Source organism: Pseudopipra pipra, chromosome 17 (genome assembly GCF_036250125.1).
Source record: "Pseudopipra pipra isolate bDixPip1 chromosome 17, bDixPip1.hap1, whole genome shotgun sequence".
Taxonomy (NCBI): domain Eukaryota; kingdom Metazoa; phylum Chordata; class Aves; order Passeriformes; family Pipridae; genus Pseudopipra; species Pseudopipra pipra.
In genome coordinates, this window is record NC_087565.1 from 12,551,415 (window position 1) to 12,578,713 (window position 27,299).

General features: G+C 44.4%; 1 protein-coding gene across 1 annotated transcript in view; it reads right to left on the bottom strand.

The window, feature by feature from the left end:
• The window catches only part of TRPC4AP (transient receptor potential cation channel subfamily C member 4 associated protein), a 33,707-nt gene extending 9,597 nt beyond the window's left edge, over positions 1–24,110 (bottom strand). Inside the window, exons 1-9 of the mRNA XM_064674275.1 lie at positions 23,937–24,110; positions 13,977–14,105; positions 13,606–13,722; positions 11,006–11,063; positions 9,760–9,815; positions 8,085–8,213; positions 6,797–6,998; positions 4,879–5,067; positions 3,753–3,895 (exon numbers count right to left, since the gene is read on the bottom strand). Of these exons, the coding sequence (XP_064530345.1) occupies positions 3,753–3,895; positions 4,879–5,067; positions 6,797–6,998; positions 8,085–8,213; positions 9,760–9,815; positions 11,006–11,063; positions 13,606–13,722; positions 13,977–14,105; positions 23,937–24,056 (1,143 nt within the window). The 5' untranslated portion in view covers positions 24,057–24,110. The remainder of the gene's footprint in view (positions 1–3,752; positions 3,896–4,878; positions 5,068–6,796; positions 6,999–8,084; positions 8,214–9,759; positions 9,816–11,005; positions 11,064–13,605; positions 13,723–13,976; positions 14,106–23,936) is intronic.
• Between the last annotated feature and the right edge of the window lie 3,189 nt (positions 24,111–27,299).

Genomic DNA, 27,299 nt, shown 5'->3' on the forward strand with positions numbered 1-27,299 from the left:
CAAACAGCAAGTGTGTAACTCCTTCAGGTTAGGGAGAAGTTGAATTCTTTAGAGAATGATCAGGAGAGAAGAAAATGCTAAAATACTTGGGTTTATTTATCAGTCTGCCTGCCAAGCTGGGACCCAGCACATCACTATGTGTTTGAAACAGAGTTACTCATGTAAAAAAAGCACCTAATATTGGTGTGAGCAGCTGTTAAATACCTTCAGTCCAAGCTGTGAGACTTTTGATGTAAGCAATTTGGAAGATGAGGAGTAAGGGAAATACAAAGTGGGACTCTCATCAACTATAGGCCTAGGATAAGCAGTATTCCTTGAGATGTGGTTGCAAATGGAAACCACACGACTGGGAAGCCCAACATGCTGCAAAAATTAAGTGCCCAATGCAGTAATGGACATATTCCTTAAAATCAATAAACAAAATCACTTAACAGTAGCCCAGGTTGTCCCCAAGATGCAGCATTATAACCAGCAGCATTTCCAGCAGGTCACTCAAATTTGTTCTATCTACTCAAACACCTGAATGAATCCAAAATAGTTAAACCTGATGTTGTTTTACAGGTTTTCATTTTCTCAGTCTTACTTGCATCATAGCTGATGGCCTTTTTGCATTCCTCCTGGCTGTAGCCACCAGCTGCCCCATCTCTGTGGAAATCACATTCCTGCTGCTGGACACCCCAAGTCTCACATCCAACTCCTTCCTATCTCACCCATCCTACCTGAGAGATTGCAAAGCTTGGAGTCCTCTAGTGCTCCAGTATTTTAAAATGCTATTGGACACTTTGATCTCGTCACAAGCCTCCAACAAAACCAGCTCTGAGGAATCTCTCCAAACAAAGAGCTCCCTGTATTCTCCCTGTCCCTCCACGGCCAGCGTGGGTGAGCTGAGTTCAAGTGGGTGAGCTGCCTGCAAGAGCCTCAGCCCTCACCACAGGAAAAGCTCTCCATGTTCCTAGTTTTAACTCCTGAGTCTGCTCCCTCTAAATGACTCATCCCTAATTTCAAATGTGTCTTGTTCACTTTTAGTTTGCTCAGCTCTAAAGCTCTCACCTTACAGGAGCTGCATGACAGTCACTGCCTTTGTATCACACTCTCTCCCAGACCTCAAACTCATTACAACTACCTGGGGATGCCAAGGCAATCCCTGCTCTGTATTTACCCTTCAAACTCCTTGGATTTTTTCCTACTGCTGCCCACCTTCACATGAATTGGCCTAGTGCTTTCTCCCCACTAAAACGTAAGGTTCTGCTGTGTGCAGTGTGGCTCCTTACAACAGGAGCAAGCAAATCACCTGATGGCTTTTCACCCCAACACTGTCTGCAGGACAGCCCAGAAAAATATAAAAGGAGAGTAATTTAGAGTGTGACCATAATAAGAAGGAAGCAAAGGCACAGGTCTGAGAGAAACACCACTTACCCCCAAGGGTGAGCTCACCCCTGAGGTGGCAGCAGGCAGAGCCAAGTCACTGCTACCACAGTTATCAATTTATGCAAATTAGCCAGCAATCAAGTTCACACCAAGGATTTAGAGTGAACTGGTTGAGTCTGGGAAGCTGCACAATGCCTCAAGCAAACACCAGACCATTTTGTTGCTTGTCATGGTGGACTGAAGCAGGTTTGTGATGCCCTTTAGAAATTCCATGCAAAATGAATCCAACCTAAAACCACTAAGTCCTTTGGCTGCTCAGACTGGAATCACAGATCCTGTGCTTTTATTCCATCGTAGAGAAGGGACACCACCAAGCAGCTGCAATGCTTGCCAGTGAGTGTGGTACTGCAGGCACTGCTGTCCCTCACTCTGGAGCTTTCCATGGAGAACAGCTCAGCTCCAGTTTTCATCTGCCTGGCTCAGGAAGGGAAAATGGATTCACATCTGCCACACAAGTTTTATGCAGATGAAGGAATGAAGGATATATTATGTGTTTCAAAGGCAAAGGATTTCACAAGAAGTATCTGGGAATGAAGTAACTCAAATCTTTCAAGAGTTCAATTCCAGTCCCCCTGTGTCAGTCCTGGGGAGGAGGTGAACTGCATGCCAGCTTTATCCTTAGTTTTCCCATCTGCACAGGGGCAGAGAGAGCAGATGAAGGATAAAGAGTTGTTTTCTCAGGAAATTAAAAAATAAATTCAGCTTCAAAGCTGGCTGTTTCAGCAGCATATTTTCTGCCTTGTCATATCTGACAGGAACACACTGGAGCTGACCCAGGGAGGGAAGGAATCCAGCTCCCTGAAGCAGTGGCAGCAGGATGAGTGCAAGCTGCAAGTTGTTTCTGCAGTATCTATAAAACTGCATTCCTGTGGTGAAATCAGGCAGCAATGAATTATCTGGCTTGATACAATGGAAAAAACAGTCCTCCTAACAGATCCACGTTCTGGTAGTTCCAGTTACGTCTGGGCTTTGTTTAAATTTCATTTTATGCCCAACGGAAACAGCATTTCTAAAAGGAATGACAACAGTTGCTTATGGTAGTGATTGTGGTTTCTGCAACAATTGCTAGTCCCCTCTTATAGAGAATTTATTTAATTTTAATGCCAAGTATCCACTTGAATGGTTTGGGTTGGAAGGGACCTTAAAGCTCATCTCATTCCACCCCCTGCCATGGGCAGGGACACCTCCCACTAGACCAGGCTGCTCTAAGTCCCATCCAAGCTGGCCTTGGACACTCCCAGGGATGAGGAGTCCACAACCACTTCAGTAGGTTCAGAATGAACAGGTTAGTTATGTTTGGGACTGCACTACAACTGCACTTCTATTTTAAATTCAGATCAAGAGATTTAAGAGACTGGCGAGTGTTTGTGACTTTCATGCAGTGGGAGGTCACCAGCAAAGGCCAAAATACTCAAGATAAATGTGCTCAAGCAACTGCCCCCCAACACAGCCACTCTTACCCAATACAATAGCCCTTCAACAACTCACACCAATCTGGCCCTCCCAGTCCCTTCCATTCACACCAATTTGGCCTCCCAGTCTCCAGGGCATGTGAATGTCCCTGCTGTCCTGAGCTGCTCTGCTGAGCTGAGCAGACTGACAAAGCTGGAAACCTGTCAAAACTGCACCAAGGACTGCTTTTCTTTTCCCTGCACAACATGCTTTTGACCCATTTAAATCAAACCACAGCCAGGCTGCAGGGACTGGTTCTCCATAAGCCTGTGTGAGGCTGGGAATAATTTTTTTTTTTCATTTCAAAAGGAAGAAAGGCAAAAGGAACAGATGAGTGGGGTTACCAGGCAGTGATCAGTGCAGACAGCACTGAAGTGCATTTTCTCAACTCAGAGTTTAAAATTTGCTCACACTCAGCCAAGACATGGGTATCTGCTGCAAAAATCACCCACTCACACCACCCCAGAGAGTTTCCAAAAGTGAAAGCAGCCAAGGAAGGGGAAGGTACAAAGGGGCTCCATCCCCTTCTTACCAGGAGGGGTAAGAAGGTCTGGCTGCAGCTCCTGCAGCATCCAGGTACACCCACACACTTCCTCACACAGAGGGACAGGATCCCCATGCAGGAGACATCCTCCTGCATCCATCCTGCACCAGAGCAGCAGCTCTGGGGGGACTGGACCCCCACCCTTGTGCCCAGCCCTGTTTCCCAGTGGAACATTTCCTGTGTGTCTGGGCACAGCTGCCACGATGGGCTCTGCCCAGCTTTGTGCCTTCAGCTCTGCCCTCCGTGTTTCTGTGCCCACGACCTAATTAACGAGCACTCAGGTTCAAAGGGCCATCAGCTGCCTGTGTGACCATGTCCCAGGGCTCACCTGATTCCTCTGCCTCCCCATGAGCAGCACACAGAGAACGTACAACACCTCCAGCTTGTACATGATCTCGTGCATGATCTTCATGGACTGTGGGAGCTGTGTCCGTGTTGAGCTGTTGGCCAACCCACTTTCATCTGAAGACTCTGAACAAGAGGGCAAAAACGTGAGCCTGAGGCAGCTTCAACAGCAAGGATTTGTTACAGTTATTACTTTTACACCCAACACTGCAGGTGTAGGACCAGCCCATCTGCTTGAATCTTCCTCTCAGCTAAAACCAGTGATGTACAGCAAATAACCAATTTAAATCACAGAAGAGAAAAAAAAAATAGCTGGAAATTTAGAGATAAGTTTTTAAAAATTGATTGTCCATCATAAGCTCAATGACCTAAAATAAGTAGGCTCACCTAAATGAATTAATAGACTACTGCACCAGGACATGGCAGAAAAGGTAATGAAAGCAGGGATGAGAGATCAGAAGCATTTACTATTGATATACTTTCACTTCATACCTCAGGATCAGTATTCTTAGGCCACAGTTAAATAATTTTCATAACCCTATGTAGAATTACCCTGCTAAGGGCAGAAACAGGAGTACTAAGTACTTTGAGTTTTACAAGACATACCCTGCATTTTTGTAATACCAAAGGGTGAAGAAACAAACCACACATGTGCTTCAAAGCATTTTCCTATGGTTGTATTAACTGGAATAATTATTTTTCTTCAATTACTTACTCAATTTTGCTGAAATTAGATTGCCTTTTTAAAGAAGGGGCCACTTACTTGGTATGAAGCATTTGGACCCAAAGCCATCAGCCAAAGTTTTAGAGGAAAATGCTGGTGAAGTCACTCACCTCAGAAGGGCAGTTTTGCCTCTGCAGGGAGATTAGTGGTGAGGATGTACAGCATTACAGGGTTATCTAGGCATGCAAAGGGCACAGACTGCTGAAGGACATTTCCTACCTATTCTGCTAACTTTAATCAGGAAAAAAAAAAATCACTGCTACATGAGAACAAACTGGGAATAAGACCTAACTGCTGATATTTCTGGTTGAAAGGAGAAGCAACACGTGGCAAACCCTGAAGATGGTTAGGATGTACACCAGCTGAAGGAATGCAAGCCAGGTACCTGTACTGCTCTGCTCTGCCTCTTCATTTGCCACTCTCATCAGTGCATCCAGAACCAGTGCATTGTCCAGCCAGGTGTACCACTCCTCCAGCTCCTGCAGGAAGCTGGAAGTACCTGTGGTTTCAGACACTTTCCGTGTTGCCAGTTTGCACAATCGCTCTATGAAGCCTGGAATATTCAGAAGTGTAGCTGAAAAAAAAAAAAAGAAAAATAACTTTATTCCTATTTAAGATCAACACAGCAGTCATCAAATCCTCCACGCCACAAGGCACCAAAACATCTACATCAGGGATACAGAAGAGTATGGTTAAAAAGATCTGGTCAAAAAGATCCAAAGATGGAAGAAGTCAGTGCAGCCTCCTGTTAAGGACTGGAAGAGAGTTTCATATCCCAGGAATAATTCAGTGCTGTTTTCCAGTCCACAGTGACTCAATATCGAGGAACTGATCTGGCTGAAAATTAAGCTGGCAGAAATAAGGCAGCAGCCCTTGGAATGGGCAGCTCCACACCCCCTTTCCTCTGTGTGATGCTCCTCCTTCATTTTCCCTCCCGTGGTGTTTGTCTTGTAGCAAACTGAACTGGCTCACTGGAATAGCTGGGAGGAAAGCCCTCAGCTTTCTAAGTAATGGTTTCCTGAATTAGATCATCAAGGAGCAAAACAGATGGGGAATACACCAGAGCAGCCCCAGGTTTGAGGCTTTTAATGGTGAAACTGCACCCTTAGAAGGAGCACTGCAAGGACAGAAGTCACTGCTTTGCAAAATGCTTGGAGAGCTGCATTTTGCCCTCAAGTTTTCACAGAATAACTTAATTACAGGACCTGTTTATTAAAGATACATAACTAAGGCTTTAATTCACTACACACTTGCCTCTGCAAGTGGAAAAAGACAAAGAATTTGGCCATTAACATGATAAGAAAGAGTTTGATCTTTGAAAGGATAAGCTCCCTGATAAAATTTTTAAAGTAGAATATATTTTATAATCTCAGAATCAGTCTCTAATTGTGCACACAAAAAATGATTAGTTAAACATTTGCTTGGCTAAGTTCAGCTCTGGGGGATCCAAGCTTATTAAGTTCAACTGATTTAAATTAAACTTAGTACCCACACCTACCCATACTTGTCCACTGCTCTTCACAAGAGAATTCTGGCTATCCCAGGGTAGAAAATACACCCCTCCCTTTAAAGTTTCTCAGCTGCTGTATTATGCTACTCACCTCTCACTGGATGCAGTTCTCACATCTGCTTCAGAAGCTCAAATGCTTTTCAGCACAGTAAGAGCTGAAAACAGCAGATTCTACAATTTAACTTTTCCAATTCCTACTCATCCTTCTAAGCAAGGCTTTTGCACTTGAGAAGCACTCAGCAAAATAAGGAAACCTACACTCTGCCCTAAGTTAAAGCTGAGATGAGACCCACAGATTTCCAAGGCTGCTTTGGTAACAGTGGGCAACATAACTAACATTAAACACAATTTCCTTGTTGACAAAGACAGACATCCTGCTCAACACAACATCAGATAAAATCAGAGAGGAACTGCTCCAACAGCAACCACGCTGCACACAGTTTAAGTTCAGAAATCAGACTTTTAAGGAGGACACAGAATTACCAAGAGTTGCCATGGACATGACTGAGGCATAGAAAGCAAATCCAATTATTTTAAGCCACTCAGTTCATCAAAGAGTGCTGAAATGACAGAAATTAACCCACCTAATTAGCAACACCATATCGACCCAAAAGCTACAAAGTAAAGTTCATTAACAGGAAAGACTGTTTCCTGAGGGATAAAGAAAATAAAGGAAAATGCTCTGCAAGACACAACACTTTCAGTATCCTCCAGAAACATAAGTGACATTGAAAAGGGGAAAGTTGAGATTACTATGGAGATTAGTGTGATTTGTTCACAGTGTAACAATTACCTTGATTAATCTCAGCTCGAGAAGGACCCAGGTTTTTTTTCTGCTGGGCATTTTTGGCAAGAAGTGTGTGCTTGTCATCACTGCCCGTGTCGAGCTCAGAAATGGTGACAGCCAGGATCCTGCAGAAGTTTGCCAGCTGCTGCTGGTCAAAGCTGGACACAAGGCTGGCCAGGTTGGGAATATCATCCAGCTGGATCATTTCCTGGAGAAGGCAACACCAACTGAGTCACATGTGACGTTCAATAAGTGAACACAGACACAAGATCCTCCCTGGGGAGCTCTGTGGGTTATTCCAATGTTGGGAAAGGAGAAGCAAGTGAAGAGTCTGAAAGCAGCTGGGATTTACAACTGCTGTACAGACATCCGTATTTTAAAGACCAGATGTTTGCATAAAATTTGGGGGCCTTTTTTAACTAAAAACCCCACAAACCAATTTAATACATAAATTATGTTTGGGTATTAAAAGTTTCAGTTTTGTTTTCCACTTCTGTATTTTCTTTGAAACTCACAGATAAGAATCACCTTTCAGATTATTTTTCAGTTTTTTCATCAAAAGATCTTTTTAATAAAAAGAGGCTGAAAACGGTTGTCAGAAAAACACCATTTTTGTTCAGATAAACTAAGCTTGTTTCCTACTTATTTCAGGAAGTACATCTACCTCAACCTTACTCTTAAGTAAAAAAAGTATCAAGTTAGAGACTCCTGACTCTCTCCAAAAAATGTACATAGACACTGTTCATTCAGGGTTTTCCCAGGATTACACCATTAATATTTTATTTGCATCACATCAGAGAACTCAATTAAAAAAAACAACCCCAATCTGTGCAGAAGACTGAAGTGTCCTGTTTCCCCAGCTTACAACTTGTTTGAGAGGTGACAAAGCCCAAGGTAAGAGAGAAGGACAGGAGGCCCTTCCAGATGTCATGAGGACAAGTATAATGTGTGAAGTGTAATCAGAAGGCAAGGATGAAAAATTAATTTATATGAGGTTCATTTCCTTTATTTGAAACACTGGCTGTACTTTAATGACAGTGAGGTACTCAGATGGTGGGTGCTCACCTCCCATCATCCTCTGAGCTATGGAAAAACATTGCAAGGATGACTCCACATCAATAGTGTGGCTTCTCTATGAGATGACTGAAGTTAATGATCACTGTGAACACTCAGGTTTCAAATAAACAAGTGGGACTGGCAGCTTAAGAGGACTATCCTCAGCGACTCTTCAAAGCAACAGCTCTTTACTGGCCTGAAAAGCCATACAAATAAAGCAAAGAAACCAGTAACTAACCTTTTTAACTCCCAGGATATCTTCAATGAGCGTTGCAGTTTGTAGGAATGTCTTTTTGTTTGTCATCAGTGTAAACAGGAACAACACAAAGTCGTTTCTTTCTGCCAGTCGCCTCGTGACTCCTTCCGTCTGCAAAGCAGCACAGACCTGCTCAGAGCCCACCCTGAGAAGCCACATCTCACAGCACATGCAGGACACAGCCCTGCAGATGGTGTGTTACCGACCCAGCTACTCCTGGCACCAGGAAAAGCTGGGTTTATGGCCACCAAAACCAACCCCAGGCCTTGTCTGAAGGTAACAGGAGCCTGCAAAACCGACAGGCTCCGTGAGGAGAGGCTTCACCTCAGAGTTGTTTACTTGCCTGAATCCAAACTAAACACTGCCTGCCTGGCAGCACTCCAGAGAGGCTTGTCTCTGCTTTCCCATACAAACTGTCACCAGCTCCATGCCCTGATATGCAAATGCAGCCACTCCTCAACCCTCAGCACCGCTCTCAGTTTGAGCCACCCAAATGCAGCACTGGCCTAAATGAACCTGGTGATGAACCAAAAGTCACACTGAGGCCTGAACTTGAGTTCAGCACTGAATTTAAGACTGGCTTTCATGCTCTAATCATTACAGACAAGTTTCATGCTCTGAGCTCTGCTGAGAGCACAGCCAGGCTTCCCTGGAACTTAAAACTGCATCCTCACTGCCTGCAAAGCTGTCTGCTCTGTGTGACTGGCATATCACCAGTGCTCACAGACCTACACTGGCTTAGACAGTTCCTCAATATCTACACATTAATATTGCACACACACCATTTCTGTGATCCTGCACACTTCTCATTCAAGAGACAGCAGTAATAACCAGAGTGAATTAAAACAGCAACTACTCTAAAAATTGCAAACTTGCTTCTTTCACAGTTTGCAGAAGTAGCATTACCTGTAGTTAAAAAAATAAATCATCTAAGCCAAGAAGAAAGCATCCCTTCTCTTCCCCCTCCCATGTGTGCAGATCTTCAGCAGTGAGACATGATTGTGTAAGACTCATACTCTGGAGATCAGGCTGATGTCTTCAGAAGAGCTCCAAAGCCACCAACCACCTCTCTTCTTTTTAAATTTTTGTTAAACAACGTTCCCTGGATTATGGCATAATGAAGTGTGTGATGAAGTAAACAATCCTGAGGATGTTCCCTGCATGCATAATTGGAGGCCTGTGCTTTTAGCTTCAGAATTTTAATGACAAGGTATTTCCACAGGCCTTTAACCCAGCACCTTCCTTAGTGCTGCTCTGCCATCCACAGAGCCGAACTAAACTGATACCCAGAACGTGAAGGAGTTGCAGGATCAAACTTAAAACACTGGGCCAGCACCAGTTCTGAACAAGACTAGCTGCAGCTGGGGTTAACAGGGATCTGTTTCCAGTTTCAAATTTTAAGATGGAACTCAACAAAGGCTGGCATGGCTTTCCTACTGAAACACAGAGACAGAAAGATCCAAACCAGAGGAATTAAACTTGACTAAGGAACTGTGTAACACACCAAAATACAGGGCAGTCCTGTATTTAACTGAAGGAATTTTCACATAAAGCTTCGGAGTAAGTTTAAATTACACTTAAGAGTCTGTATATTGTCTTATCAAGTGGCACCTGTAAAAAGAGACCAGCAGAAGACTTTTGCAGCAGTTGTACTTACACACAGACACGTGTTGTACAGTATGCTGAGACAGTCCTTGATGAGGTCATCACTTACTGCAAAGGAGAGAACAGTCAGTCACCAGCCACAGGCTGCCAAGGGACACCAATGCCAAGGAGTGCCATGGAAAGCCATAAAATGGAGGGGAATTGCAGGCTGCTACCTCAGATCACATGTGCAAATGCCTTGGAGGATAGAAACTGGAAGAAGGACTCAAACTGCCAGGGTTAGATGGGATATTGGGGAGAAATCCTTCCCTGTGAGGGTGGGGAGGCCCTGGCACAGGTTGCCCAGAGAAGCTGTGGCTGCCCCATCCCTGGAAGTGTCCAAGGCCAGACTAGATGGGGCTTGGAGCAACCTGGGCTAGTGGAAGGTGTCCCTGCCCATGGCAGGGAGTTGAACTGGATGATCTTTAAGGTCCCTTCCAGCCCAAACCATTCTATGATTCTATAAGTCTTTTCCTGACCTGTTCACATGTGAAATTATTTAGTATGGGGAAAAAAAAAAAATAAGGACAGTTCATGTAGTGTTCTCCACAGAGCACCTGGACTTCATAAGAACAGCTTTCCATCTGATTCACTGCACATTTTAATATTTAAAATATGTTTTCAGTACAGCCCTACAACAGCTGCCTGTAGCTCAAGTTCAAGCCATGTCACCTTTGAAGTTCCCTGGCTGACGGGCACAGAGTGCACCAGGACATTCCCTCTCCTCACAAGGGCTCAGGGAACCAGCACAGTCACAAACAGGGCAAATGAAAACACTGAAGCAAAGCTGCTCCAGCAGGAAAGTTGTGCTGAAGCCACTGCACCCCCTTGGCAAAGTTCTCCTCACAGCAATGTGGAAGTGAGTCAGGAGAACAGCACACTTTTTATCTCACAATCTCTGTAGCTCCTATTACATAAACAATGTTTTGTGGCTTATTATTAAAAATTGCTCACTGTAGCTGTAGCCACAGTAGCAATAAGAGTTTCCACTGATTGCAGATTTAGTTCTTTGAGTGAGGGATGTTGTGCTGAGTGTATGAACCCTCTGGAGCCATGTGAATATCCCAACAGGTGACTATCCCAAATCCCAGCACGAATCAGTACCACGGAGAACAAAGAGACCAATGATTCATTCCTAAATGAATCAACAGGAAATTGCTGGTATGGAAAGAGAATAACAGAAAAACAGAACAATTTCTGTCTGAATAAGAACACAAGGCAAAATTGGGGGGGAAGAGATAAAACATGAATTTACTTACTTTTCTGCTTCTTTTTCTGTGTAATAAGAGTTGGTCTCATGAGAATTTCTACTAAAAGCTGTAACGATAAGATAAAGAATTAAAGGAATGATCATTTAGATACAAATAACAATTAATTTGCCAGTGACAAAGTCAAACCCAGACTTGTCCCTGCTGAAGTCACAGAGGTGAATAATGGAGGCTCTACAATCAACACTCCACTGGTGTCAAAATCACACTGACAGAAAATAGTTGCATTTACCCTGAAGAAACAGTAATGGTTGTATAAAATAATCTCCCACTGGCAAGTTTTAAAGAATTTGAGCCTGCAAAGAATGTGCTTTCACATGCCTCCAGATAAAATCAGGAATGGCTATCACACATCTCCCAAAATAGGGAATCTTTAGCAATAATCTGCAGAGAAATGCATATTTTGCAAAGGCTTTCCCTAAATCTTTCTGGCCTTCAAACATATTTCAGGTCTAGACATAACAGAATTTAGCTGCTCCAGATTTTAATCTCACTGACAAAAAGCCACTGCTTGTGTACATCACCTTGATCTATACTTATTATATATTTACAGATGTCTCATTTCTATTTAAGGAATGTAACAATCAGTTTTCCAAGACTTAGGACTGTGGTTCTGTTAAATGCAGAACTGATCTTTAGTTGCTCCAGTCTATACCACTGGTTTATCTTAAAACATTTTGAAAAATAAGCAGTTTATTTAAAAATGAGAGTTAACCACTAGAAGCAACTGATAACTCCCCCAAGTACTGCAAAATGCCTCTAGTTTTAACATTGTCAACAGCAATGTAGGCACCACCCAGTTGATCAATAAACCTACAATTTACTACTTGCTCTCTTTAGTCCCACCTTAACTTTGCCCTTCCTTTAATGAACTACCTACCCAGACACAGAGGAAGCCACCTGGAGGCCACATTTTAAGCACTGACAAACAAATAAATAGGCAACTTTGAAGAGGAACATACATTTTCCAGCAATATTTGTAACAGTAATTGTAGCATCAACAGAGTAGAGAAAAATGACTGCAGCAGTAATGCAGAGCTCATATTAATGGCTCCTGTTTTAAGGAGGAGAATTCACACCTCAAGGTTTGGGGTTTATGTGTTTTTTATGCTTTAAAGTTTGTGTTTTAATGTTGTGTGGCAGAAGGCACAGAAGGGGAATTACAAGATCTTATTTCTTGGAATGGGGTTGCATTCAGGTATAAAATCCATGAGGCTTCATCAAGTTCATGTGTTTGCACTCTCAGGTCGTATTTTACATGGATTCATATGAAGGGAGGACAATGTGTTTTTGTTCTTCCTTGATGTAAAAGCTGTCAGAATCCAAAAATATTATACAGAACATACTATCACACATTATAGCATAGAGAATACACTGCAAATTTAGGGTCCTTCAGGGTTACTCCCTGCAAAACAATCAGTACCAGCAGGTCACACCGATTCCCTTTCAAGCCCTAGAGCAGGATTTTTGAAAAAAAACAACAACAACATAGCACTGGATTCTATCACTGCCTTTAACCACATTAAACCCACCTGTATCAGCCAAATCTCTGGCCACAGTACCAGGTAGTTACAGCATATCTGATTTTTGCCATCTCCAGCCCAAGAGGAAAAAAAACCACCAAACCCCAACCAGCAAAAAAACAACTCACCCCCAACACACACAGATTCTGTGTGTTAAAATCATTCCTACAGGAAGCATCACTATTTTCCTTTAAAACCAAGGGAAATTTAGCACATTTTCAGATGAAAAAGTGTTCTAAATTGCTTGGGTAGCTGAAGACTTTTGTCCTCAACTGACAGCACACAGGCAACTAAACCACTCCTCATTTCAAACCAACATAAATACCAGTTTTACTTAAGTAAAGGCATGCTAAGTGTAACAAGAAAGAAGCAGCAAAAAGTGCTTAATTAGACAATAAAAAAAGGGAAAAAAAAGGAAGAGAGTGTCAATTAGTTCATCAGAAAATACAAATCATGTGTTTCTGATGAAAACCAAGATCCCAGAGTCGGTCACCATAAAACTGAACAAATGGGTATTTCTGTAACGTAGAATTAAAACAAATAAACAAAAGGATAAATTGCCAGAATGTCAAGAGAAAACTTACAGTTCTTTAAAAAAAAACTTTTCCATAGATGAAGCAATAAACACAGACAAGGTGGCTAAGAGTGTCCTGGTGTGCTTAAAAAACTGCCACACCTCCCTCAGTGGTAAGTGAAATTCTCACTGCTCTGGGTCCAGCTGTAGCATTTCATCTCACAATCAGGAATCATTTGCAACTGTTTTCACTGAGAACTAAAGGTCTCACCTTTTTAAGTTAAAAAGACTGAGTGAAGAAATATCCAGGTTTTCTGGCTATTTATCATATAAGAAAAAGCACATTTTTATGTGATACCTTGAAAAACACACCCCCTTCGTATTTTGATTAACAGAAACAGGCACAACTCCACTGCTTAACATCAAATTAGTGAAGTCATTTTGTAGCTCACATTTAGGAGCTTCAAAGGTCTCAGAGACCTCACTGAAGAGATTTCTCAGGGGTATGATTATCATGCAGAAATGTTTTGATAATATGGAAAAAACGCACTCACATCGACTCCTCCAAATAAGTCAAACGTGTACGTATTTGGGAAAGTGGACTCTTGAGCAGCTTTTCTATCTTCTGTAACATATGCCATGGCTTCCATCGAAAGAAGGGGAGAAATTTCCTGCATGGAGCAAAAAAAAAAAGAAAAAAAAAATCAAGAGATAGTTCCAGAAGGAAACTGCTCATCAGTATAAACACAATTATCTCCCACGATCTGTGTGATCTACTGACTAATCATTACCTGCATTCCCAGCTCGTATCTACCAGCCCATTTTCAGACATATTATCATGCAAACAGCTTCAGAAATTAGTTAGAATTATGATCCCAGCAGACAAAATCCTGCCTGGCTGCAGGAAGGACAGTGCAGGCAGTACCTTTAGGATGCTTTGGCACTGGGAGAAGTCGCTGTTTGGGTGGCTGTGCTCATACAGCTTCTGCAACAGCAAGGGAATCCCATTCCACTTTGCTTGCTTGTCTCTCTCCTTTAACAAGGCCTCTGTGATCTGCAAGGAAGAAACAACATAATTCCCATGTGTCCAATGCTTCATAAGCAGGAAAATATAACCTTATCACCTCCCCCATGTCAGCAACGGAATATCATGGCAAACTAGCTTGCTGTAGAGAGTACCACTCCAAAATCCAGCACCTCTTTCCATGCAGCAGTTTATCCAGGACTGGGAGCTGCAGAATTTCACAGTATCTGAAGCAGGGCAGGGCTCCAAGCAGATTTTGTCATTTAGAGCACTCCATCTCATCCTGTATTTTTATATTGATCATGTATGTTAAAATGGGAACGCATTAGTCTCTAAATAATTCCATTAGCAGCACTCCAATTGACAGGTCAGTGAGGGAGGAACTGGGTGCCCTTGCCAATATTCCCAAATTAAACTAGTCTAAGGTGTAGAACACAAAAGATGGAAAGGCTTCACTACTTGAAATGAGTATTACCTCAGCCAAGTCCCTGAAGCCATTGTTGGTCACAGCACTGACCCAAACCACGAAGATTGACAACCAAGCTCCAGAAGAACATATCAAACATACAGAGGAAATTCCCCTCTGTTATAAATGTAGACTACCACCTAAATCAGTAGAACAGCAGTGCTGGCTGAGAAAGAGGCTGCAGCCATAAAAAAAAGAACACCTTGGCATTTGCTACCACACTTGTCCAAACTTTCTTCAGGTTTGTCCTTCTCACCAAAGGATTAAAAAAAAAATTCTCAATAATCGCCACTGTATTTTACACCTGAAAAAAGAAATGAAGTAGCAGTACAAGACTAAAATATTCTGCTTTGAATCCACAAAAGATGTTTTGAAGCCTGAACACTTGCAGGTTAACGCCAGCAGAAGCTGCAAAGGAGGAGCTCTTTGGTAAAGTTCACCATCCAGCTAATGCTGACAAAAATTTAACTCCCTTCCCTTATGATATTTCAGAAGTACCCACACCAACCCCCAAACAGGGAATTATTCATGTACAGAAAGGTAAAGCAGAAAATAATTACAGCCAGCAGGATTTCAAGGCAACATTTAGAACACAGATTATCCTGACTTAGAAGGGACCCCCAAGGACCATCCAATCCAACTCCTGGCCCTGCACAGACACCCCAACAATCCCACCCTGCCCCTCAGGGCATTGTCCAAACCCTCCTGGAGCTCTGGCAGCCTTGGGGCTGTGCCCACTGCCCTGGGGAGCCTGGTCAGTGCCAACCACCCTGTGGGGGAAGAACCTTTCCCTGAGATCCAACCTAACCCTGCCCTGGCACATGTGTGGATTTGCTCTTACTCCTAGGCCTAAACCTCTAAGCTGCTCTCATTCTGACCCTTCCTGTGGTTAACTGAGCTTCCCTCCCTCCTTCCTTGTTAATAATTAACAGCCAGGAAATCTCACTCATTGTTTCAGCCAAGACATCCTTCTCAGATACACCTCAGTGTGCAATTCCAAAGGGCCACTCAAGTCCTGATTAGACAATTATATGCAAATATACCCCAATTTCTGCTGACAATTTAACCCTTTTCTCTGCTTGTTAAACAGGAAGACCAGAAAACTGATGCAAGCCCTTGAAAACTCAGCTTGGCAATGCAGCTGCAGTGGGTCCTCATCCTTCCAAGCTTCCCAGATACTTAGGGGTCTTTTCCTGATGAAATTCCTAAATTTGCAGGTAACTAAGAACTTCAAGGCTCTTGAAGTATCAGTTCAGGTATGAAGAATCAAGATTTCTTGCTACAAGGGGTGACTGAAGCAGCAAGAGCAGATCTGGAACACAGAGTCAAAAACTGGGGAGACTTTTTTACCTTTTCCCTGCTTTCTGACTCCTGGATCAGAGTAATCAACCAGCACTGCTGGAGAATAACACAGAGTTTCCTTCTGAGGAGGAGAAATAACAAAGGGCAAAACCAGAATGTCAAAATGGCTTCTTATCGTGTGGACTCCAGGTCGGCTCCTCTGAAGTCACAGATTCCCATTTCTCCTTGTGATTCCTGGCACAGAGGGAGCCAAAGGAGCTTCTCCACCACCCCATCCCAGGTGTGGGAGGAGCACACAACCCCAGGGGCGGTGGAGGAACTGGATTAATGACTGGGTAAAGTGCAAAGAACACACAGCAAAATGCCAGGGAAAGAGTCCAACTCTGGCTCCAGCTGATGGGAAGATACCCCAGGCAGAGATGACGTGCTTGGGCTGCAGCTCAGGTTCCAGCAGCAGAGTTCAGTATCCAAGTGCTCTCTGGAAAGGCCAAAAGCCCTTAACTGACATTAAAATCTTGTCCTGGGCTTAGCACCAATTTGTTAATCTCACATACACTCTTGGTTTGGGGCAGGATCCACCCCCACTCCCATTTTTGTACTCCCTGTCCTGGGCTCCCAGAGGCAGCCACAGGAAAAACTTTCAGAGCTGAAATTCTGAAGGAGTGAAGCAAATGTTTCCTTGTTCTCATCATCTTTTAACCGCTTTCAAAAGAAAAAAAAAGGAAAAAAAAGGCAATTTTTCTTTCTCTTGATTTAACATGTCTTTGGTTTCATGGCAAGCTCTGGCTTGTGGTCCCTGTTCTGTGTTTACGAGGCTGCCCTGGCTCTGGATGTTTCCATTGTGGCTGGGTGGGATTTGCCAACGCAAAGATTTGGGATTCTCTGAAGGGATTCAAATTCAACCCGACTGTATGGAGCTGTCTTTCCTTACAGCCATTTTGGTTAAAAACTGCATCTCTCCATTTCTGTACCAGCAGCCAGTCAATGGTTTTCATTTATAAACAAAGGTGGTTTTCTTCTTGGCTCTTTCTGGGCAAATTTTACTGAATAGTCATCAGTAAAATGGGTTCCTTTCCTCTGTAGAAATTTCTGGTCTCATCCAAGCAGGGTAAGTGCAACCCAACACTGATTTCTCAGAGATTTTGTTCACTCACTGAAAAATTCTGGATAAAACACCTGAAATCTTGCACACAAAGCTTGAGAAGCTGGGTATTATCCAGCAAAGGGGAGGCTGCAGCAGCCCAGCTGGAAATGGCATCCACAGCCGTGGTTTCCTGGATCCTGCTCCCCAGCCAGGTATCACCACCTCCCCAGGATCATCATCCATCTCCCCCTACTCCAGCTATGTCATGGCAGCGTGGATTTGCCAGAAGGGCAATCAAAGGCTTTCCAGAGGATTTAAGTACAGAGTTAAAAACGTGTCCTCAAGCCCATCCATGACTGCAAGGTAGAGCAGACCAAGGGGTTTTCTTTTTAAAGTCTCCTAAGGAACTGGGCCCAGGATTTCCCAGGAGATTGCTCCAAAGACTGATAACTACCATAGTTATACATTCCTACTACACAGTTTAAAATAACTTTTATGCATAATTTTTCTTGGAAGTATAAAAAGGGCTGAACAAAGACTGCACTCAAGTCTTAATATTTCTTTAAATTTCTTTCTAATCCTCCTGTCTTTTAAATCCTTTTAAAGATCACAGAATCACAGAATAGATTCACAGAAAATCCTGAGCTGGAAGACACCCACAAGGATCATCCAGTCCAACTCCTGGCCCTGCACAGACACCCCAACAATCCCACCCTGTCCCTCAGACCATTGTCCAAACCCTCCTGGAGCTCTGGCAGCCTTGGGGCCGTGCCCACTGCCCTGGGGAGCCTGGTCAGTGCCAACCACCCTCTGGGGGAAGAACCTTTCCCTGAGATCCAACCTAACACTCCCCTGACAGCATCCATTTGCAAGATGGTCAGTAAATAATTATGAATAATATCGAAATCTCCATGAAGTTCTCTGTTTTTACCTAAATCCACCCCTTGATCAGTTTAGTTTCCCTCTCATTTCTCCCCTCCACTCCTCCTCCAGGCACAGCCTCTCCAGCAGCAGCAGCAGCACATCCTCCCTGCTCTGTGCCCCTTCCCCTGCCCAAACATCTGTTACTGCCCTGAGACCTCTTGTAGCTACAACTGCTTCCAAGTCCCTTCCCCTTCCAGTGAGGATTTTCCTTCCCATCTGTGTTCCTGCATTTTCATCTCCCTACAAAGCAAACCCCTGATTTTCCAAACCTTTCCCCCCCTTTGCCGAGCCGTGGTCAGTGACACATCTCTGTGTCTTCCCAGAGCACCTGAAAGCAGCAGAAAAACCAGGAGCTCGTCCTCCCCTTCACTCTCCAGAGTAGGGAGAACAGTTCCCTGATAAAATTCTCTCTCTGTTTCATATTTTACCCTTCAAACATTTCACTGTCTAGCTAAATGCTCGCTCCAGGGGGGCTTTTGCTGTCATCTTTCAAAAAAGCAAAAAGCAGTGACTCAGGTGTCCAGGCATCTTTACAGCTCGAAAGGATTCATGCTGTGACAGACTTCACAGCTATGACACATCAGTTATGAGTTTCTTTTAATTCCATTTTGCATTGCAACCATACATTAAGGTTGGAAGTGCTTTTAAAAAAAAGCAGAATTTTCACTCTTGGTATTTTCCATGACCACTTCTAAAGCACATATTTAAATGTCCTCAAAGTTTAAAAGCAAAGAGGCACAAGATTATGGATCTTGACAAACAGATGCATGCATATTGTCTCTATGTATTTTAATAAAACTGAAGCTTTTCCAGATTCTTTCCTTCAAGTTTTTCAGGCTGTACCTTTAAAAACAGGAAACTAATATTTGTGCAATTAAATATTAAATTTTCCTTGGAACATTAATAACTTAGGAAGTCATCTCTGACAGGCTGCCAGGAGAATGATTATTCAGGATTTTGGGGAGTGCCCCATCATCCCAGCTCTTTATTATATTTTCCTTTCCAGTTGCTAACAACCATCCAGCAGCCTGGCTAAGCTGCCTCCTTCCTCACACAACTTTTCACACAAAAGGCTGTTACGAAGGTAAATGACCTCCTCCCAAGTTTTCCCTTACTGCAGGAACACAATTGCTGGCCCATGGAGTGATTCTGGAAAGAATTCCAAGGGAGAAGCTGTGGGCCTGCAGCTCTGGGGCAGAACACCGTGGTCAGTCACCAGCTGGGGCTTTTGCACAGAGCTCTGATCAAAAACATGTCAGAGCCCCCCAGACATTACTCATAAAAAGGATCTCCACTGTTGATATTAAGCCAGGAGAAGTCCATTTAAGAGCACTTATGTCCAGCCTCTCTCCAGCTCCTTGATACTTCAAGTGCAGCTCAAGTTTCCTATAGCTACTGTTCCTCCATCCTCCCCAGCCCCTTCCCTTCTCCTGCCATCCCAAAAGCCAGGTATGAACCCAGGGACACACTGTCCTAGGATAAAACCTGACACAGCTTCCAGGCAGGCCTAACCCACCTAAAGACTCCCAAACTACAGCTCTACTCACCAGGACTGGAAGAAGAGCTGGTCTACCAAGACAAGGAACAGGTCTTGTGAATCCCAAATCCCCACAACATTTCCAAGAGCAGGACAACTCCAACATGGACCTCTGACACCAAGAGCTCTCCAAAACCACTACAGGATCTACCAGAGCAACTAATGTTTGCTTTGATGATTTTACTCTCAGAGAGAAACAGATCAACTAATAAGTGAAATTATATTAACTTCTCAGTGAACAGTTTTCCTTGGAATTGCCTAAGTTTCTTCTTTAATTTATTTTGAAAGAAAACAAAACCTGCAGGGATACCTAAGGAAAAGCAGAGGGACACGGAATATCACAGCTATAACATTTCTCTTCCCACTCATCTTCAGCCACACAAAAAAATAAAGACTGTTCAAGTCCAACACAACCACTTTTTGAGCATTTCTACTGCATGACAGAGCTCTGGGCCCTGTTACATAATAAAGGCATTTCTAGGCTTTCTAACACTCCCTCGCTGTCCTCTCCTGAAGAGGCCTAAGCTTGCTAAGACCCACACAATTAGAGCTGCTCAAGTGGATTATATTCATGTGAATGTTGTTTTGGCGGTGCTGTTTTGAGGAGGAAACTAAAAACTGATTAGAAAACAAAATATTTTTCTCAGAGTTAGGAAGCTACTTCAGCCTGTTGATAACCTGCAAGGGCAGGAGCTGGAAATCTGGGTGTCTGAGGCAGAAAATGTTTTCCTTCCACGGAGATTTCTTTTTCCTGAGTGGATAGAGATTGCCCTGCAAAGGGAAGTGTCTATTCCTAGGGATAGCAGAGCATGAATTACAGCTGGAAAAAGAGGCTCTTTTTTTCCATTCTGATTGTTTCAGCTAAGCCTTGGCAATCCTGTGAGGGTGAGAGCAGTGCTGACGATCAGCTCTTGGGACTGCACCAGCAGCATGTTGGTTTGCCAACAAATCCCTGGTTAGTCCATTATTACAGTGCTCTGCCTACAGGGATTCCCATAGCTGCACCTAAATATCTTCTGGTTTCCTGCTGTAGCCATGTTTTTCACAGCTGGCTTGCAGCAGATGAAGTGTGTGCCCTCTTGCTAAGGGGATTTGAGCTTGATCAGCTGACCCAAAGTGTTATTTTGCCTTCAAGGAACAGCAGCACAACCCCCATCAGAGCTTGTTCCCTGTGCCTGTGACACACAGCACAGCTGTGTCCAGAGAGGGACAACACACCAGCCCCCTCACAACCAGTGTTCCTCCTTAGCAGAAAATGTGTGTCACTTCTGGAAAGTTGGTTCACCAGCTCCTGCCAAGCCCCTTCCACTGGCTGTGTGATCAGTGCAGGGCAAACCCCGACCCAAGGTTATGCAATCTGATACCAACCTGTGTCCTGGGCAGCAGCTGATGCCAGAAATATGGATAAAATGGATACAGGAACAGATAATGGCAATATACCCTGAAATCTGATTTATCCATCAACCTTACTATCACAGAATCATTTAGGTGGGAAAAGATCTCCAAGTCCCCCCTGTGCCTGACTCCCACCTTGTCCCCCAGCCCAGAGCACTGAGTGCCACATCCAGTCCTCCCTTGGACACCTCCAGGGATGGGGACTCCACCACTTCCCTGGGCAGCCCCATCCAATGCCTGACCACCCTTTCCAGGAAGAAATTCTTCCTGATGTTCAACCTGAACCTCCTCTGGCACAACTTGAGACTGTTTCCCCTTGTCCTGTCCCTTTTTCCCTGGCAGCAGAGCCTGACCCCCCCCCCAGCTCCCCCCTCCTGTCAGGGAGTTGCAGAGCCAGAAGGTCCCTCCTGAGCCTCCTTTTCTCCAGGCTGAGCTCCCCCAGCTCCCTCAGCCCCCCCTCATATGACTCTCTATACTTTTCCCCAACTTTGTTGCCCCTCTCTTAATAATTTATTATTAATAGTAAAGTAAGAGACCAACTGGCAAGAGAGCTGTGGCTCCTGGTAGGTGAGCACAGCAAGAACACCCAGGGAACCAGATTTCAGAGCCTCAGCTGACCTCAAAACTGCCACATATTCAGGGGGCTGCTGCTGTCAAAAATGTTTTTATGTCCCTGTAAGATCAGAGGGATGAACTTTCAGATGTAGGCCTGTCAACAGTGATCCTTCCCAGTTCACAGATAAGCCCCTACTTTTCCTATACAAAAATGGATCTTGAGATCACCTAAAAATAGTACACAAAGCTTTGTTTAAGGATAAATGCCACTGCTGCCCATGGCAGGCACCACAGCAAGGAAGAGTATTCTACAATCTCCCTGAGTTAATATCTTGAGAAGGGTTTACCTTCCTCACAGGACACCAACAGTGCAGTCCAGGCAGCACATGACCCAAAACTTCCTTCCAGAGGACAGGAAGAAAGAGCTCCAAGGACATTGCCCTGACTTGCTCTAGACCCCAACAGAGCAGCTTGGAAACTCGATCTGCTCTCAGGCTTTTCAGGAGAAAAAGGAGTTGAGAAACATAAGCAAGGGCTCCCACACTGCCACTGAGGAGTGAACTGCAGGAAAACTGGGAACATTCTGTTAAAAAAATAGAACTTAAAAAAAAAAAAAAAGAAAGCACCCAAAACTGCCTCATGCTTCTTTAAAAGCTACATCAAAGTGTTTTATATTTAGATCATCTGCAAACAAAACACTGCTTCAAGGTAAAAGTACAGAGACACGTAATTTATAAAGTCCAAAATCATTCAGGGAGTTGTTGTTCTCCCTCCCTTAGTCTAAGTGAATCATAAAATGGTCTGGGTTGGAAGGGACATTAAAGCTCATCTCATTCCACCCCCTGCCATGGGCAGGGACACCTTCCACTAGCCCAGGTTGCTCCAAGCCCCGTCCAACCTGGCCTTGGACACTTCCAGGGATCCAGGGGCAGCCACAGCTTCTCTGGGCAACCTGTGCCAGGGCCTCCCCACCCTCACAGGGAAGAGTTTTTTTCCTAATATCTAATCTAAACCTGCTCCCCATCAGTGTGAATCCAATCCCCTTAGTCCTGTCACCCCATGCCATTATAAAAAGTGATTTAAAAGTGTCTTCCTACAGCATTTACGAAGTGCTGGGAGCTCTGTGTATCCAAGCCTCCAGTCTTTCAGGGCAGTACAGGGATGCCAAAATTTTTCAAGTAAAACAAAACAAAACCCCAGCAACCAAAAACCCACCCCAAACTCGAGCAATTCGAGGAGGAGGAGGAGGATGCAAATAGCAGAAGTTTCCTTGATTACTGCAAAAGCTTAGTTATTTGCTTCAGCAAATTCATAAAAGCCCCAAATTAAAACAGCAGCACTGAATTTCTGAGGCAAATCAAAGCCCAGATTGGAGGCACCGTGCTACAGATACACAAGTGCACAGGGTTGGTACAGGTTTATCTGACTGAAACTGCAGAACATGAAATAAAGAGCACAGGAGTGGACAGGTAAGTCAGGGAGACAATATTTGTCCAAGTGCTGTACGAAATCCACTCCTAAAACAGTCCCACAGAAAAAACTTCCTTCAAAAGAGTCAATACAGGTTTATATTTGTGCAAATTATTTACTTTTTCTCAAGGATTAACCAAACTCGTAGCTGAGCAAGCAGCACAATAAGGACAAAAGAGCTGTGAGAAATCATCTCCTGCTCTTTTACCCATCTCTGCTACAGAACGAGGCACATTCACGATGAACAAACCTTCCCTCAGTAATTCCTCAGAATCCTTGTTAACCAAAGAAAATACTGCTGTCTGCACTAGTAAATAAATTTAAAGGCGTCTCAATTTTTATTCCGTTTGAACTCTTTTAAGCTAGTAAGCTATACAATATATTTATGGTTACAATAGTTTAGCTCAACAAATCACCACCCAAAACGCAAGTTCTTTATCCCACATTTCAGCTTCCAAGCCTTTGCACCATTTCGCATTTAATCTGCAAAAATAAACCACAATTATTCTCCATAAAGAAAAAGGAAAAAAAATAGTCCATTATCCGTGAGCAGGTTATCAAAAAACAAAAAGAAAAAAAAAAAAAAGAAAAAATAAGACCCAGCATCAGCACGGGGCAGGCACAGGCCTGGGCTGAGGAGCCGATCCCATTTCCCAGCATTATCAGCTGGGAAAGGCGACAAATACGGAACCCAGACCCGGAGCAGGAAAAACCACGGGGCCCAAAAAGGATTTTCTCGAACCCCCCAAACACCACGAGGTCGCCTTTGTGCAGGAAATACACCTTAATTTCCACGCCGCATTGTTCCGGCCGGGGAGCGGAGGGGGCCGGGAACGGCTCTTTAACAGCCCGGAAAACGCCCGTCCTGCGGGGATGGGAGGACGGCGGGGGAAGGCAGGGACAGGGACGCATCCGTGCGGCGGGGCCGCCCCTCAGCGCGGCGGCGAGGCCGGGAGGGCTCTGGGGAGCCCCGGCACGGCCGAGCGGGCCCCGCCAGGCCAGGCGGGCTCTTGGCGGCCCCGCAGAGCCCCGAGAGCGCCGTGCTCGGCCGGGAGCCGCCGCACCCCCAGCCCCGCACCCCCCACACACACCCCGCACCCCCTCACACCGCCCCCGGGCCGCCCTTACCTGCGCCCCGCGGGTGAGCCCGCGGCCGCTGAGCTGCCCGCGCCGCAGCTGCGACACGATGTTGGTGGTCGCGGCTCGGGCCCCGCGGGCGCCGGGGCCGCCCCTCGCGATGGCCGCCATGGCCCGGCTGGGACCCGATCCGAGACAAACAACAAGCGCCGCCTCGGCCCCCGGGGGGGGAGCGTGTGTTAAACGAGCGGCCGCGGGGGGGATGCCGGGAAATGGAGTCCCGGGCGGGTGAGGGGACATGGCGGGGCCGCGTGGGGAGGGCGGGGGGACGGCACGGCCTGAGCCCGGACCCGCGCCGCCGTCACTCGTGCTGCTCCTCACGGGAGCTGCTCCCTCCACGCCACACTCCACTGCCATTAAAATACCTCTAGTCCCACTAAAACGCCTTTATTCCCACTAAGAAACTTCCCACCCCAAGATAACTTTATTCCCGCTAAAATATCTTTATTCGCGCTAAGATACCTTTGTTCCTGCTAAAACACCTTTATTCCCACTAAAATGCATTTATTTCCTCACAGGAGCTGCTCCCTCCACGCCACACTCTATTGCCATTAAAATACCTCTATTCCCACTAAAACGCCTTTATTCCCGCTAAGAAACCTTCCCCCCCCCCCAAGATAACTTTATTCCCGCTAAGATACCTTTGTTCCTGCTAAAATACCTTTATTCCCCCGAAAATGCATTTATTCCCACTAAAATGCATTTATTTCCTCACGGGAGCTGCTCCCTCCACGCCACACTCCATCGCCATTAAAACGCCTTTATTTCTGCTAAAACGCCTTTATTCCCACTAAGATACCTTCCCCCCCAAAAAAAATAACTTTATTCCCACTAAAATATCTTTATTCGCACTAAGATACCTTTGTTCCTGCTAAAATACCTTTATTCCCCCGAAAATGCCTTTATTCCCACTAAAACGCCTTCATTTCTACTAAGGTACCTTTTCCCCCCACTAAGATAACTTTATTCCCACTAAAATACCTTTTTTCCAACTAAGATAACTTTATTACCACTAAAATACCTTTCCCCCCCTAAAATAACTTTATTCCCACTAAAATATCTTTATTCGCACTAACATACCTTAGTTCCTGCTAAAATAGCTTTATTCCCCTGAAAATGCATTTATTCCCACTAAAATGCCTTTATTCCCACTGAAACGCATTTATTTCCTTCAAGATACTTTATTCCCACTAAAATACCTTTTTTCCCCGCTAAGATAACTTTATTCCCACTAAAATACCTTTTTTCCCACTAAGATAACTTTATTCTCACTAAAATACCTTTATTCCCACTGAAATATCTTTATTCACACTAAGATACCTTTGTTCCCCCTAAAATATCTTTATTCCCACTAAAATGCCTTTATTTGCACTAAGGTACCTTTATTGACACTAAAATATCTTTATTCCCACTAAAATGCCTTTATTCCCATGAAGATAACTGTATTCCCACAAAGATACCTTTATTCCCACTAAAATGTCTTTATTTGCACTAAGATAACTTTATTCCCACTAAACTATCTTTATTCCCACTAAAATGCCTTTTTTTCCCCCACTAAAATGCCTTTTCCCCAATAAAATATTTTTATTCCTACTAAAATGCCTTTTTGGTATGTTTTGGGGTTTTTTTTTGCCATTTGACAGCAACTCTGACTCTTTTTCCTCCTCCTTCGAAACAGTCTTTCCCAAGCTGTTTGTCTGACCTTCCATTAATCCACTGCCTCTCCAAATCCAACCAACTACTTCCGAAACACCTCAGAAAATCTGGCCTTCAGTTTTGGGCTTTGCAGGCTGCTCGGAGCGGAGAAAAAACTCGACACAATTACAGTGATATCATCGACAGCAAATGCTAAATTTGGGTTCTGCACTACCTTTCACCACTCAACCAAAACCCAGCTCCCTTCCAGCCTTTTGACAGGTGCCACAAGTTTGCTCCGTAGGCGGAACCTTTGGAGTGCTGACCTGCCTCATTTGGAAGCCGCCCAAAATTGCCACACGCGTCCTATTTTGGATTCCTGACAATTCCGTTCACAGGACCAAGCACTCACCACACTGCTCAACTGGAGCTCTCCTTCCAGCTGGAAAATGCCAAAACAGACCTGCCATCTCTTCCCTCTCCCTCCCCTGGGAGGAGGCAGCAGAGAACCACAAGTTTTAGCTTTATTTTATGTTCCCGGCTTGCGATAGTGATTTTGAGCCCATGAAGTTCTCACTGACAGCATGGTGTACCTAAAGGGAATTGAACCTGTTCTCCAGTGGGACAGCAGCCATTTCATCCCATCATTCCTTAGAGATTCCCAGACATCTGCCCTTCCTCACACTGCCTGTGAAGCAGCACAATTTGTACAAGTGCCCCTGAGACTCCAGCATGCTCTGCCCTCCAGAAACAAGGCCAAGCCCGTTTTCCATTTAAAAAAGGCTTACTAAGGATCCTAAGAGCTCCTGTCAGTTCTTTCAGTTAAAAGAAAGTCTTGGTGAGATGGAACAAACCAAAATTAAGGCTGTCCTGTGTTATTCTGACTCACCCATCCCATAGATGATCCATCTGATTACTCTCACAGTTGCTGTGGGCAGATGAGTTCTCTCAGCTCTGTGCTGAGGAAAAATGTTATCTCTTAAGGCTCCTGCCCCTTAGTTCTGCTACTGGAGTCTCAAGGGTGAGGGTACCAAAATGCCCTGGTTAGCAGAGATTTACTGAGCTGGAGATCTGCAGCCTGGCCTCTTAAGTCCTTCCTTTTCCTCTGCTTCATGGATGGGGCAACTCCGAGAGAAAATGAGGACCCAGCACTTAGCAAAGCCATAGGAGAAGGCCTGTGTTTTGTTTTCAACAGATTAGACAATGAATAGTGTGTGAGACGTGAACAGCTGGAAAATAAAAAGATAACCCAGGGTTACAACACAGAGCCACTAACAAGAGCTCCACTTTGCCCAACAATGCCTCAGTTTTAGGGTGCTCCTCTCCCAGTATCTCCCCTGCAATCGCTGTATCCATGCAGAATTCCTGAACAGCAGCTGTCCCACCTGCTGTGGGAAAGAAGGACAGAAGCAGAACCTTTACAGGTTAACAATCCTACCAAAATGCCTGCCCAAACATTTTAAGTGTCTCTTACAATGAGTTTACTCACAACTGCAACAGGATTTCCACCCTGAAGGGTAAAACGCAGATTTTATGTAATTTTACAGTACTAGTACTGATCAAAACAAAAAATGGTTTCTCAAAGCAACCCAACATGGCAACAGACTGGGCATTGGCCCAGTTGTATTTAAGTATCTTGCTGGCCACAGGGATTTATTTATCCTGTATTTCTAACCTACTCCAGTGACCCTAGATTGTGTGCTTCCTCCAGACTCCTCA